This window comes from Coniophora puteana (assembly GCF_000271625.1).
Source record: "Coniophora puteana RWD-64-598 SS2 unplaced genomic scaffold CONPUscaffold_2, whole genome shotgun sequence".
Lineage (NCBI taxonomy): Eukaryota > Fungi > Basidiomycota > Agaricomycetes > Boletales > Coniophoraceae > Coniophora > Coniophora puteana.
The window spans coordinates 490,300-504,556 of NW_006913054.1; the positions used below are offsets into that span (position 1 = coordinate 490,300).

Genomic DNA, 14,257 nt, shown 5'->3' on the forward strand with positions numbered 1-14,257 from the left:
GCCTACGTTTGCGACGATCAAGTGGATCGGCAAGTGGAAGCGCGATCGGCCGTTGTGTCATCAATACGTCTGCGAAGAGTGCTCGCCGGGGGAGTTCTCGCACTGCGTCTGCGGCTTCGGGAGGGTGTGCCACGAATGTGAGGGCGTGCGATATCTCTCGCCATGCCAGCGCTGCGGCGAGCGGTACTGCACCGACCCCGATAGGGTCGAATGGGGGTGCACCAACACGGCGCGATGCTGCAAGTGTGGTGTTGCTCGCGTCTGCAATAACTGCCTCGAGGAGGAACTGGAGCCGGACGCGAATCCGAGACGGGCGGAAGCGAAGTTGGCTGGGAGATGCTTGAACTGCACGTCTGCGTTCTGCGAGACGTGCTTCGAGGAGCTCGACAAATGCGTCCGGTGCAGTATGCGGGAATGCACAGGGAAGGGGTGTATCAATTATTATTACGGCTTTGTCTGTACCGACAACTGCGATGCGGTGGGGGCCAGCAGGGAGGACGGCGAGCCGGTTGTTAATGCGGGTATGGCATGCTCTGGGTGTTTTTCAGTGACGGATGAGCTGGAGGACAAGTGGAGATGTGGGACCTGCTTGTCGTACCACGTCAAGGCGGCAGGGCTGGGGTGGCTGCGGATTCCTCGAGGAGATGTAGTGGATATGCGAGCTTCTGAGACTGTTGGGGATCTTGTTTCGTAGTTGATGTTGAGAGTATCATCTAGACTTTATGACATTACTTGCTGAAAGAGAGATGCCGTTGTCGAGTAGACCTTTGTCCATGGTGGTGAGACGAAAACAAGGTGGAAAGGTTAGCCGCTGGGAAACAAAGACGGACCGCGTGAACCGGCTGACGTGGTGTTGGTCTGGACACTTCACCATTGGCGCCCATAACATCCTCGCAAATCTCTCATTTATTAGTCTCCGGACGTCCGAGTCTCGGTGCTCGCTCAAAAGCAGGCGTAGATCCGTCGCAGTGGTCCGTCGTGCACATCGAGAGATCGCAGCTCAAGCTGGTCTATGCCACCACCGACCTCGTCTGATTCCTGGCTAGCCTCGCGGCGCTTCGGAATCGTCATCGACGCTGGCTCGTCGGGCTCACGGCTCCAAATCTACTCCTGGAAAGACCCCCAGACTATCCTCAGGGAACAGGGCGATGCCGTACGCGATCTCCTACCGCCGGTGGAGAAGGGAGTCAGGGAAGGGGACGAGTGGATAACCAAGGCTGAGCCTGGTACGTGGCACTTTTCATCGCGCACATGCCGCCCCGAGGAACCCGCCAACGGGGTTTGCTAGGTCTCTCTTCGTTCGCGGACAACCCTGAGGGCGTTGCTGCCTACCTCGAACCTCTTATCAGCCATGCACGCGCCCACATACCGCCGTCCAAAGAAGCAGACACGCCCATATTCCTGCTCGCCACCGCCGGCATGCGTCTTCTCACCCCCATCCAACAAGCTCGCGTACTCGCTGCAACTTGCAGCTACCTCCGAAATACAAACTTTCGCCTGGAAGACGCCTCAGAAGACGGCCCGTGCGGTTCGAGTGTCAAGATCATCACAGGCGAGGAAGAGGGCCTGTTCGGGTGGATTGCCGTCAACTACCTCATGGATGGCTTCGTCGGCAACTCAACATCCCCCTCAACTAACAAGACGACCTACGGCTTCCTCGACATGGGCGGCGCGTCCACCCAGATCGCGTTCGAGCCCTCCGAGCAGGAGGGCGACGACCTCGACTCGTACAACCTCGTCGACGTCCGGCTGCGCCTGCTCAGCGGACAGGAGATCATGCACAGGGTCTTCGTCACGACATGGCTCGGGTACGGCACGAACCAGGCGCGTGAACGTTACGTCGCGCAGATGATACGCACGTACGCCCCACACCAAGCCAACGACCGCTCGGTGCTCGAGGACCCGTGTCTTCCGCGCGGCCTCGAGATGACGGAGTCGCCAGTGTACGTCGAGAACGGCGTGACAAACGTGCTGCAGCCGCACAGTCTCGTCGGGACGGGCTCGTTCCCGCAGTGCCTGCGGCACTCGTCGCCCCTGCTCAACAAGAACGCGCCGTGCGAGACTGCTCCGTGCCTCTTCAACGGTGTGCGCGTCCCGCCGATCGATTTTTCTGTCTCGCACTTCATCGGTGTGTCAGAGTACTGGTACTCGTCCGAGCACGTGTTTGGCCTCGGCGGCCCGTACGATTTTTTGCAGTACGAGCGCGCCGCGACGGAGTTTTGCAAGCGCACGTGGGATAGTATTACCAGGCAGCACGAGCGGAACAAGCATCAAGGCACGCTTGGCGGCGACGGCGAGGTGCTGCAGGACGGCGAGGTTGTACAGACGGGTGTGTGGGGCGATAACGTCGAGCTGTCGCGTCTCCAGATGCAATGCTTCAAGGCGGCATGGATCACTAATGTGCTGCACGACGGCCTTGGCCTCCCCCGAATCGTCGATCCCGGCGGTAACGCGACGGCAAGCAGCGGTGGAGATGAGGTCGCGAAGCAGGCGGAAGACAAGGGCTTGGGCAAGCCTATATTCCAGTCTGTCGATACGGTCGAAGACATCGCTATTAGCTGGACGCTAGGCAAAATGGTCCTAGAGGCTAGCAAGGACGTTCCTCTCTCTTCATCTAAAGACCGCCCGCTTGTGGACCCCGTACAAGATATCCCTTCTACGGTACACGACCCGCCAATAAAACCTATTCGTCCGCCCTTCTGGTCCATCGACGCCCTCGAGGACAAGCTCTCCCCGCACCTCCCTACCTCACTCTCCCGCGAATCCCTCGGCTTCTCTCCAGTGTCCCTCATTATATATGCCCTCGTCATCTCGTTCTTCGTCTGCGTGTTCTACCGCATGCGACGGCAGGTTCGCTCCGCCTTCCGGCGCATACGGAGCCGCCCCCTTAAACCGCGCGGCGACTACGCGCTCGCGACCGAGTCTTACGCGATGGAAGAAGGCGCGCTCGACCCATCCTCGTTCTCTGCTCCACCCTCCCCAACAGCCTCAAAACACCAACACCAAGGCCACTCCGTTCTCCCAAAATCTCTTCTCCGCTCCATCAGACGCATGATCTCCTCCACGCCCTCCCACCGCCCTCATCATCATCCTCACCACCACCACTCCAAATCGCGCAGCCACACCTCCAAGCGTCCGCAGCTAAGACACACCCACTCCTCGCCCACGCCCTCCCCGCCCGGCGGCGGCGACCCACCCGCGCCGGGCCGCACACCCAGCAACCTCGTCTCGTCCGGGTACCTCGGCGCCGCCTCGCCGTATCAATCCTACGCCACCACCAACGGGCTAGGGCCGAGCTCGGAGCCCATCGAGCCGTCGGGCAACTCGTCCGCGTACCTGTCGCGCGCGCCGTCGCCGGCGGCGCCCGGGCAGCATCTTGCGCTGCCGGAGGATATGCTCGGGTTTGGGCTGGGGGTGGGTAATGGACATGGGCATGGGCATGGGTATAGTGGAAACGGGCTGGGGGTGGGGTTGGGGTTGGGACTCGGGACGTCGTTGTCGAGGTCGCGGAACTCGTCGCAGGTGAGTTTGGCGCCGGGGGCGGCGTATTTGACGCCGAGGGCGGGGACGCTGTCGAGGAGCGCGAGTGCGATGGCGCTGCATGATGAGTGAGCTGCGCAGCGCGGTGCGACGACGTTAGTGTCTGGCTGGATATTGATGTGGGTACTATCCGTACATATTATGTGTGCTCGTGCTGTAGAGTTGGGTGGTATGGGATAATATTTAGCGAGTACTTTACTGGAGTCTGGTGCGTTAATACGAGTTGGAGAGTACAGGGCTGCCAGATTGACGTGGTGAGCTTCTGCGATGGCATGCAAGGACTATTTCGATCTCGCAGTCCGCATGGCATGAGGTGCGACGCGACGCGACGCGACGCTGTGACTCGGACACACTACACGTTCATCATCGTTCAACGTTCACCGGGCGGTGTCCGACAGAGGATCATTTGGGTGGTACCTTAGTGTATTTCACCTCTTCAACTTGAGTCTTGGATCCAGCGAAGGAATGCTTGGGCAATCGAAGAGTACGAGTCAAGTCAGTATGAGAATGCGTGAACGAAGATGCAGCCACGATTTCACTTGAATAGCTGACTAGTTTGTTATATTCCATATCAAATCGTGTACCAAATGTCCGTAATTCATACTATTACAATCCCATAATCAAAAGGCCTGAGCGTCCGAGAAAAGCGATCACATGCAGAATCAATATGCTATGCTCACTCGCTTTCCCTCCCACTCGCTCCAGTTCTTCATGATCCCCTCCACCATGAAATGCGCCACATCCTTCCTCGAGATCGTCCACGCCCCACTAACGTCGCCCTCAGCCTTGACTCTGTAGGGTGGCTTCCCGCATCTGCGAGGACCCTTGTCGCCCATGCACTCTCCGTTCGACAGCAGTGCAGGGCGAACGACGACAACGCCCTTCACCTCGCCCCGTCCCGGAAGCCGCGCCTCCCATTTCTCGCCCAGGATATCCGCACCAGGCGAGTCCCGCGGGTCCCACTCCCAGCCCGCGCAGTGCGCCGTCACCTCCTCGGCGCCACACTTGTCCCTGTGCGGCATCTGGAGCATCCAGCCGTAGATGGGCTTGAGTGCCAGCGGGAGCGCGCTGTGCGACTTGTGCGTGAGGCCGTTCGAGGAGATCGTGATGACGCGTGGTTGGGGGTCGTCGAGAGGGAGCGTCGCGAAGACGTTCAGGAGGCATTGGGTGACGGTGTTGGGCGTGGAGAAAGTGATGCCCTTGGTGAGGGAGATGCCTCCTTCGCTGGGAGATATGCCTGTTCAAGATCGTGAGCATGCTAGTTGTTGTCCGGGGAGCTAAACGAACGTACCAACTGAGAAGAGCACGTATTCAACAGGCGCGCCGTCGTCACCACGTGCGGCCTCCTTCCAGGCCTGAGCGACGTCGTCTTTGCTCATCGCGTTGCCTTTGATGAGACGAGCATGGCCTGTTGCGACAAAGCCCTTGATCTCGTCATCATCGTCGAATACCTCTGGCTTCCTCAGCAGGAATGTGACTGTTGCACCAGATTCTACCAGGGTCCCGTCAGAGAGCCGACGCTAGTCAAACGCTCTACACGCAGTGCTTACCGAGGAGACGCTTGCAGGCATGGTAGCCAATGTTACGAGATGCACCGATTGCGAGAACCTTCATGGTAGATATGTGGTGACGTTGATATTGATCTAGCAGAGGTGCTGAGGTAGCAAGAGACTGTGGTTGACTCGGAGGTTGGTTGGAAGATGGTGTTTCTGATGGATGAGCATCAGAGGGATGCGTACTTATACTTTATCAGTGTTCCAGTTGAAGAAACGCATATCAGTGCAAGGCTGTTCGACGCCATCATGCGCAGAGGTGTTCGCTGCGTCGTGCCCTGTCGTGCCTAACATGCCCGACCCGATGCCCGGTCGCCTTGACACTTGGCCGAACAGCTCATTGTGTGGCAGTGTTGACTTCCCCATTTTAAGGCATACCCCTGACGACTTCCCTCCTGGTTCTGCTGTGATACTGGCATTTGCGCAAACCCTCCACACAGACATACGTACATGAGATCCACGGCGAGGCCCGAGGGCTGTCCGAAGACCGAAATTGATGTTTTCCGTAGCTATATCAGTGGCGTCGCCAGCATCTCGCCCGAAGTTTCAAGCTTCAAGGGGTGGGTCAAGGGGTGGGTGACATTGACCAACACACTTTCGAAGCTGATGCAGATAGAAGGCTGCGCAGGCTGTGAATACTTCACGCTGTCCTTCTTAGACGTCTCCGGACTACGGAAACGTCTACGAGGGGGACAGCATGAGTCCTGAGTCGCCACGCAACCAAAATTCTTATTCTTCGGTTCCCCGTCGCCGTTAGAGTTATGGAACACCTTACTAGACTCGCAAAAAGTAACATATCTATTAGGGGCCAGTCCGAAATTGGAACCCTACCGTGGGACTCCACCATGACGCGTCGCGTGGTCGACGCGTCCTGCTTTGCCCGATATTGTCCTGCAACAATCCTCTGATTATCCTCTTCTCTGCATACAGCTTTCATATACCTCACTGTCGCGAAGACCCTCTGACTGCTATATGACAATGTCCCACACCGTACGTTAGTGGACTCGTATCCAGCGCCACGGTCGTGCTAATGACGAACAGGCGGCTGGCCGCAGTGTGCGTCCAGTGCTAGTAAACGAGGAAAACGAGTATTATGATTTGTTCAACAACCTGGATGCCACTGTTTGTGTTATGCCTATTGGCTAACTATGTATGGTTGCTCACGGTTTCCACTTTTCATGTTGCTTCTCTCTAGGTCGCGCTGATCGGAAGAAAGGTCAACGTGAGTGTGTTCAATACTGGTTCAATATCTCCGCTCTCGTTTCTCCCATTGACTCATCGAGAGCAGCATACCATCCGAGAGAACGCTTTTGCATCATTTGAAGACACCAACTCCTCCACTTTCGTTTCTCCCCAGGACACAGCCGAAATTGATCAGTTCATGGCTAGAGCATCTCGTCTGGTACAACACATTGATCACACCGTGTCAACTCTATCTACTCTCAGGCTTCAGCTCGATCGGTCAAAACGTGCCTGCAGGCGTCTCACGTCTGCAATGGGGCGCCTCCCCGTCGAGATCTTGACCCAAATCTTCGTTCTGGCTCGGCATTGCTACACCAGCAACGATGCCGACATGCGTGGCCTTCACATCTCTTTCAACGTCGCTCAGGTTTGCCGCCGCTGGAGACACGTTGCTTTGAATACACCCCGTCTATGGAACACCATGTATGTACCCGTGACCAAGGACCTAGACGAAGCTACGGTCCAAGAGTCGCGGGAGATGCTCTCCAGGAGTTCTTCTGTTCCGTCATTCCTTGTCGTCGGTATTCAGCCTCCACGTGTGCCATTCCTGCAAAAGTGTAGGAAAGGGCTGTTCTCGCCTTTCGAGGAGGTATGCGTTGGGGTGGATATGTACCCTCTGAGCAACACCGGAAAGAAGGCCTTCCACTTCGACTATAGTGCCGTAAAAGGCTTTCTCGTACGGTTCAAGAAGTTAGAGCGATTGAACCTCACCAACTGCCGGCTTGATGCCGACCTTTCCACTCTGTCCACAAACTTCCGCAATCTGACCCACCTCCACTTATTCCTTGTCAGAGCTGATCACGACGACACAAGTAGGAACTTTCCTGCTCTCGCTATGCCTAGCATGCGAGTACTCATCCTCGAGTCCGTGTTCGACTGTATTCTCTTTCCCACAACATCCTTCTCGGAGAACTTCCCAAAGCTAACCGACTTCCATCTATCCGGTGATATCTCTCTGCGCAGAACTGGCGCTTTCTCTCACCCGGGGCTCAAGCGCCTCTCTCTGGGTTCGGTCCCAAATGCACTCTCGTTGCCCTTCTCGGAGTTCCCGGCTCTGACGGAGCTTGCATTACCTCTCGTAGAAGACACAGAGGAAAATTTATCGCGTTTCATCCTCCGTTCCCGTTGCCAGCTGACTCGCATCACTTTCATCATCAAAGCAACACGGTTCTCAACGAATACAGATCTTCTCGCTGTCGATGCCGCCCGATGGAAGCCGGTCGGGAACAGGATTGGTGAGTTGATGAAGGTGCCGGTCGTCGAATACAGTGGGTCTTGGACTAAGAACCAGATGATGCGGGAGGTGAACACAGAATGGTACGAGCGGGAGTACATTCCAGGACGTTGGGTAGATGTCAGCGAGTAGGGCCCAGAGTACGGAATCAGATAGATGGATACTGATTGAGTAGCTACTGAAAGTCGTTTGTGAGAGTATTCTGCTCATACATAGAGTAATTATTCGACTGACTAACAATAGCCCAGTCGCATCCCTCGCACAGCTGCATCTATATGCACAATTAAGAAACTGTGGTGATTCAACAAATGGATGCAAAAACGAAAATTTACGAGTCGCGCTGAAAGCCGACATTAGCATGGTCTTATTCCTGGCTACGATCCCCGGTATCAGCTTTTCTTCTGTCAAAATCTCAGCAAAATCTTCTCCGCTGCGCAAATTGCACTCTACAATACTCGACGCGAGGTGAAGCGCTCGTTGTTATTTCCCGATATGCAACTCCACCTTCAACGCATTCCTCATAGCAATCACGAGCTGCCTACTTGCGCTGCAAATACCAGTAACTTACGTTCCACAGCATGTGTGTCCAGCGCAACTAGCGCAGCTGCAAGCTCTGGGGCAATCGTGAACATCGCACACGCGCTGTGGACGTGGTCATCATTGTTTGTCCTGTCAGTGTGCCGTTGACAACCCATGTCTGGCCATGCGCATAAGTGTTACTGCGAGGTCTTGATGTCACAATCAATGATAGATGGATGACGAGGAGATCCAACACATCGATACAGAGATGTTGCACGAGGCACAGTAGATGTTGAAGGATCTGCGTAAAAGAGCGCGTATTCAGAAAAACATCGCCCAATCCCGAGAAGTACTCACCCGCAAGCACAAACCCACGGCATCCTCATGTAGCAACATGTCCAGTGACTTCCTCCGTTAGGACAGATCAATCGATCACCTGCCAGTGTCCGCACCATCTCATATAGACCCCATCAAACGTAGCATTGAGCAACCCATTCTTTGGGCATATTTTCCTGCGGCCACACCTCTCGCACAGCTGTCGCCATTGTGCACACTATGCCTGCCTCGAAGCATGCCCAGCTGGTGAAAGTGATAAAATTCCAACCTTGTTTTCGAGTTCAAACTGTCGAGTTGCCTTATGAGACACCAGATGAATGCTAGATAGGGTCTTGCGAAACACTGACAGTATATGATAGGTCTTGATGAACATCGAGTCGAGTTGCGGGGGTTGATCAATCTGGCAAACGCCCTCTTGAGATTCTGAGATCGCTGAGGTTCGGGTGCTTGAAGGCGAAATGCTGGGTATGTGTTGTGTGCGGACAATCCTACCATTATCACCTGTTACCACAGATGTAGGCGAGATCAACCGAGACAAGGAGAAACCCCGGAAGTGCCGGATACCACCGACAACGCCGATCCGAGTCCCGGTCCCCGACGCAACGTGACGCGCATGCCACCAGCATCCTTTGCCTCCGGCCAACTCCCGACGCGTATATGCAAACTTCAGTGAAGTCCTTTGTACCTTCAACGAACACCGGGATATGCTGAATATCTCACAGTTAAGCGCCGCAATAATACTCACAGCAAGATGAACACTTATGGTCCCACTCCCGCAACTGCTGCTGAGCTAAACACCGAGCATACTAGCAGCACCGTGCGTCAGCCATCTTCCGTGCTCTTCGGGTCCTCCTTTCCTCTAACTATGCCCTCGATGAGCAGGATGCTGCGCTTTCTAGTCCTGATCACGAGGACCCACGACATCTCCAAATCTTCAAAGAGCTCGCCAGCACTGTACGTCAATAGCACACCTTACTTCATATAAGTGCTGAATCCCCCTTTTTGGCAATGACGTTCAACAGCTCTCAATGGTAGGAGCACAAATCAACGTAATAAGTCTTGTAAGATCTTGTCATGCTGTGGAGCTAACTGAATCCTTAGGGCGCAGTTGAGTCCGACGGCCTCGTGGCGTTCGAGGGCACAAACTACAATGCTGTCTCGCCGGAAGAAACCGCCAACATCCTCAGTTTTGCGTCCAACGTGTCTCTAATGACTCACGAACTGGACCAGGCGATCGCAGATCTAACGGGTTTCAAGACAAAACTCCTGAACACCGCGAACGCACGGAAAAGGTTTATTTCTGCTGTTGGACGCCTACCCGTCGAAATTCTATCCGAGATCTTCATCTTGGCCCGGTCTAGACAGAAGACTGACCGTGATCATTACTTTGGCACGCTTCATGAGGGGTTTGATGTCTCTTTTAACGCGGCACAAGTTTGCAGAAGCTGGAGAAGTATTGCTCTCAATTTTCCACGCCTATGGACCCCTGTACATCTTACCGGATCTCAAGCAACATTGCAAAGCAAGTTAGAACCGCAGCTCACGATGCTCTCAAGAACCGCATCCTTACCTGTCTACCTTGTTGTGGGAATCCCATCAATCAATGCACGATTCATACAGAAATGCAAGAAGGGTCTTCTATCGGCCTTCGAGGAGCGCTGCAAAGGGCTAGACATATACGCCGTGCAAGACAAGAAGAGAAAGTTTGTTTCTTTCCCGTATACCAAGATACAGGGATTTATTTCCCGGTTCGATGAAGTGGAAAAACTCATGCTCATAGGCTTTGACTTTGACGCCCACCTGACAACCCCTTTTTCGGACTGCTGCAACCTCACACACCTTCATCTGCGATTGTATTTCCACACCAGTCTTCAAGCATTTTGCTCCTTTTCTATCCCTCGCTTGAATGCTCTCGTCCTTGAACTGGGTCCAGGACTGATTCTTCCAGATCTAGCGTCCATTCCAGCAAAATATCCTAGCCTCACAGATTTCTTCTTATATGGTCGGGTCAGCCAGAGCTCAAGGCCGCTTTCGCATTCGCGGATCGAACGGCTTGCCACAGTTTGCACCAGCTTCATCAGCTGCTCGAAGCTATTAAAAACAGCCATGCTACCCTCGCTCATAGAGCTCTCCACAGTACTCAGCGGCGAAGTGGAGGACCTGGTGGCTGGATTGAAATGGCGCTCGGGATGTTATCTCCGCCGACTAGGGCTTGTGAGCCACAAATTTGTGAGGGATGACATTCGGAGGGATCTGCGCGATCAGATGAGGACAAGGCTCGGAGTCCCAATCGTTGATTGCGATACCAGCTGGAGTACCATGAGTATGATGAGAGACCTGAAGGCGCAATGGTACGAACAGGAATACATCGTGTCGTAATTGGTCACCGGTCACTCTCTAGCCATAATTATGAGGACTACCTTGTTTATCTTCCAGCCTTATGTTACAGTAATCGGATTGGAGAACTGTGCTCACACTTTCGCAAGCGTGCACGCCAATGTGCACCAACTCGCGTCAACTTGATAATATATCAACGGTTAGCGTGCAGTGACCTTTTCACAAGTAAAGAAACATCACGATAATTCACCAATCCGTCCCAATTCGCTCCGATCTTAGCAGCGACCAGTAATACTTGCTCTTTAGGGGAAGCTAATTGACTTCCGCCTCCTGCATAACTGGGATTTGCGCAGTTCTGGCGCTTTCTTCCAGTACTCAGGCATCAAGCGTCTCACGCTGGGTTCGATCATTAGCGGAGCCTCGTTATCGTTAGCGACTTTCCCGGCTGTGAAGGAAGTTGCGCTCGCTCCCAACGACGAGAGAGAGGAGCGTCTGTCGGACTTCATGACTCGCTCAAGGTGCCACCTAATTTGCATCACTTTCATTATCCCCGGCTTCTCAAAGGACTCCCTCAATCATGCTGCCGCTCGATGGAAGTTAGATGGGGACAAGATTGGCGAGCTGCTTGGGGTCCCGGTCATTGAATACGCTGATTCTTGCTTCCGGATCCAGATGGTTCGAGACGTAAAGGCGGAATGGTACGAGCGGGAGTACATTCCGAGCCTTCAAGTGAATAGTGACGACCAGGAGGGCACAGAGTCTGACGGTTCACTGGATTGACATTGCCTCTCGCTTCGTTAAAATCGAGGTGTTTTCTGCTTCTTCAGCAGAAAGTCGTCTTCTTTGTTTACTATATACATAGAATAATAATCTAGTTGAACAACAACTCGTTCCTTGCCCGGTTATATCCATAGCACAACTCAGAGGGATAGTGTCTGACATGAACAAGGCTATGGACGACGTTGAAGTCCGGCATTGGCTTGGTCTATCCGCCGCTTGTTCTTAACCACGACCCCCGGGTCTAGCCCTTCCTCTGCCGGTATACTCTCTGCTGCACTAACCGCACTCGAAGCGAGGTGAAGCGCTCGCTGGTATTGCTTGAGGTTCATTGCCATCTGCGACGCATTACCCAAAGCAATCACAAGATGCCGCCTGGCCCCACGAAGCTCAGCAGCGTACATCCCTTCAGTATGCGTGTCCAACGCGACCAGCGCTGCCGCCAACTCCGCCGAGCCCATAAACACGGCACATGCTTCATTGATGTCGTTGCCGTTGTTCCTCCGTGTTGCGAGCCTATGGCGGCCCTCCTCCAGCCACGCGCGCAAGCGCAGCTGCGAGATTTTGATGACGCGGCAAATGATATCTGGGTGAGCAATTTGCTGGACTTGTCTGAGTGACGTCGAGGTGGAAAGACCGGGGAGTGGCTTCCGCAGCGCCTGAATGCCATCAAGAGCCTTGCGTTGCGCGAGCACAGTGTATAGGCGCACAAGTGCAGTTGGTCCGAGCATAAATTGGGGGGCGACAGAAAACGGGCTCGCCACAGTCGTTTTTGTGAGGGTGGCCCATGGGGGCACGCTGAAGATCTCTTGCAAGCTCTCGACTGAAGCGAAAGGTTTTGAGAAAAGAGATTCATCTGGTTTGTGACAGCCAAGGTAGGCCATGTGCAAGAGAGACTCGACCTGCGCGTTGGAAATGCCACAGGTGTCGGCAGCGTGCGTGAGCGTAGTGATCAGACGAAGGAGGCATGCGCGTGTGACTCCTACGAGTTGTGAACATAGTGAGTTGAGGAGCACTCGTCAGAAGCTGTTCGTTGGCCTACCACGCGACTCAAAGACTCTTTTGAAGTCATCATCACTTGGTTGGACGGCCGCACCATAATCGCAACCCACCCTTCTCCACTGGCTGCATGAAACGACATAATCAACAAGCACACACGGGCTATGAGACGATGTCCCTACGTGCGAACTTTTTGCAGGTCCTCTTCCTGCGCGCGCATCCATATTTCAACGAGCTTCTCGACCCAGTCGAGGCGAGACGTGAGGATAGCCATCGCCTGAGACATAGCTTTCCAAGACTGTGCCTTGAATGCCTTGTCTGAGGGCGCCCCTGGGACAACGTAGTCTGGCCATCGGAAAAGTAGAATTATTGTCTCACATGTGACCGGAACGATCTTGGTCTCCGGGTAGCACGCGGGGCGGCTCAAAATTGCACAGTCAAAGAGATCATCGAGGATCTGCGGCCTTTTCTTGAGAATTTCGAGACAGAACGTGGGTGGCTGGGGCGACGATGTACACAGGATACCGTGCATGATCCACACGGCGCTTTCCTGGCAAATGGCATAAACTCGCGGACAGTATTTGGCACGCTGTTCCGGGCTCAGCTGTGAAGCGAATAATTGAATTAAGTACTGTGAAGAGCGGGCGACAACAAGGGTCCTACATCAGCTTTGTCCACCATCATCTGGCTTTGCCATGAAGTTATAGGATCGAGAACCTGATCAACGGTGCGGTCTGGTCCGATGAATGTGTATATGCAAACGGCTTCCATGAGCTCAGCAGCAATAGACGGGGTGATGCATTCGCCTAGAAAGGACTCCGCCGCCAGCAGACGCAGAACATTGACTGCCAACTGTTGCATGACACACAACTGGTGTCGCAAAAGCTATAGTGACTTGAGGATGAGCATGTTCAATCACATCAGGCAATGAGGGGGCGCTCACCCGGATGCACAAGCCCATGACATCTTCCTGGAGCATACTTTCCATCAGCTCTCTCCGCTCAGATAAAGTACCCATCCGCATCAAGTCTCCGAGGCCCCATAACGCATGATACTGAGCGATGAACCTGTGTTTGGGTGCGGATTCTGGCCACTCCTGAGACGCGACAGCGACCATTGTTTTCACTAGGCCTGCCCTGAGACATGATTTCGCAAATGGAGTAAAAGAAGTTTGGGGACTCCTGTCGTGATTATAGGTGCCTCTGAATACGTGTTTGACCGTTGACTGAAAATTTCGATTCGAGGATGAGCAAGATGGCTCAGCGGCAGGGGAACTCACGGTGTAAGTTTTGACATAGACTGGGTCTTCTTGTGGGTTGACCACTCTAGTAAACCCTGTATTGAGTACCTGAGACAGGTATGGTTCTTGTATCTCGAAGGTGCGCAGAATCTCTTCCTCCAATGTCGTCTCCATTGGCGCGTCAACGGAGCACGAGATCAACCGGACGGCATCTAGCCCCTGTTTCGGCAAATGCCGCCGGTGGACAGATCCGTGACTCGACTTTCTCCAATTCCTCGACCTCTACCGAAACCTTCCCGACATGCCACTCATCTTACACTGTTGGCATCAGTATCTCTAAAAGCGAGAAAATAGCACACAGAGAACTTTAACAGGGCAGGCTTCTCCACAAAACTGGTGCAGGGAATTGAACCAGGGAAAATGGTAAGCATACCTTGTTCATGTCCGATGTGCGCAAACCAAACATGTAGCTGCCTCATT

The 14,257-nt window shown here is 54.1% G+C and overlaps 5 protein-coding genes across 5 annotated transcripts; 3 read left to right on the forward strand and 2 right to left on the reverse strand.

Annotated features, from left to right (window-relative positions):
• Positions 1-943: 943 nt before the first annotated feature.
• CONPUDRAFT_162097 (uncharacterized protein) lies at positions 944-3,777 on the forward strand. The gene is made up of 2 exons (XM_007766264.1): positions 944-1,226; positions 1,289-3,777. Exons 1-2 carry the CDS (start codon positions 1,013-1,015, stop codon positions 3,610-3,612), a joined length of 2,538 nt encoding a protein of 845 aa, XP_007764454.1. The 5' UTR covers positions 944-1,012; the 3' UTR covers positions 3,613-3,777.
• A 309-nt stretch (positions 3,778-4,086) lies between these two features.
• On the reverse strand, positions 4,087-5,198 carry CONPUDRAFT_134666 (uncharacterized protein). The gene is made up of 3 exons (XM_007766265.1): positions 5,091-5,198; positions 4,832-5,032; positions 4,087-4,777 (listed from the first exon to the last, which is right to left on the reverse strand). Exons 1-3 carry the CDS (start codon positions 5,152-5,154, stop codon positions 4,203-4,205), a joined length of 840 nt encoding a protein of 279 aa, XP_007764455.1. The 5' UTR covers positions 5,155-5,198; the 3' UTR covers positions 4,087-4,202.
• Positions 5,199-6,071: 873 nt separating this feature from the next.
• On the forward strand, positions 6,072-7,701 carry CONPUDRAFT_149619 (uncharacterized protein; the record flags this gene model as incomplete). Its single annotated transcript, XM_007766266.1, has 3 exons — positions 6,072-6,083; positions 6,135-6,215; positions 6,289-7,701. 3 exons carry the CDS (start codon positions 6,072-6,074, stop codon positions 7,699-7,701), a joined length of 1,506 nt encoding a protein of 501 aa, XP_007764456.1.
• Positions 7,702-9,175: 1,474 nt separating this feature from the next.
• Positions 9,176-11,541, forward strand: CONPUDRAFT_149620 (uncharacterized protein; the record flags this gene model as incomplete). Its single annotated transcript, XM_007766267.1, has 5 exons — positions 9,176-9,241; positions 9,307-9,378; positions 9,447-9,473; positions 9,526-9,858; positions 11,068-11,541. The coding sequence occupies 5 exons, from the start codon at positions 9,176-9,178 to the stop codon at positions 11,539-11,541; spliced, it is 972 nt and encodes a 323-aa protein (XP_007764457.1).
• A 170-nt stretch (positions 11,542-11,711) lies between these two features.
• CONPUDRAFT_162101 (uncharacterized protein) lies at positions 11,712-13,658 on the reverse strand (the record flags this gene model as incomplete). Its single annotated transcript, XM_007766268.1, has 5 exons — positions 13,481-13,658; positions 13,201-13,422; positions 12,720-13,141; positions 12,581-12,663; positions 11,712-12,520 (listed from the first exon to the last, which is right to left on the reverse strand). The coding sequence occupies exons 1-5, from the start codon at positions 13,652-13,654 to the stop codon at positions 11,712-11,714; spliced, it is 1,710 nt and encodes a 569-aa protein (XP_007764458.1). The 5' UTR covers positions 13,655-13,658.
• Between the last annotated feature and the right edge of the window lie 599 nt (positions 13,659-14,257).

Coding starts and splice junctions, on each gene's coding strand:
- CONPUDRAFT_162097 (XM_007766264.1), top strand. CDS start 1,013: ATGCCACCACCGACCTCGTCTGATTCCTGGCTAGCCTCGCGGCGCTTC. Junction 1,227..1,288: donor GATAACCAAGGCTGAGCCTG/GTACGTGGCACT, acceptor GGGGTTTGCTAG/GTCTCTCTTCGTTCGCGGAC.
- CONPUDRAFT_134666 (XM_007766265.1), bottom strand. CDS start 5,154: ATGAAGGTTCTCGCAATCGGTGCATCTCGTAACATTGGCTACCATGCC. Junction 5,033..5,090: donor TGCCTGCAAGCGTCTCCTCG/GTAAGCACTGCG, acceptor GGACCCTGGTAG/AATCTGGTGCAACAGTCACA. Junction 4,778..4,831: donor ATACGTGCTCTTCTCAGTTG/GTACGTTCGTTT, acceptor GATCTTGAACAG/GCATATCTCCCAGCGAAGGA.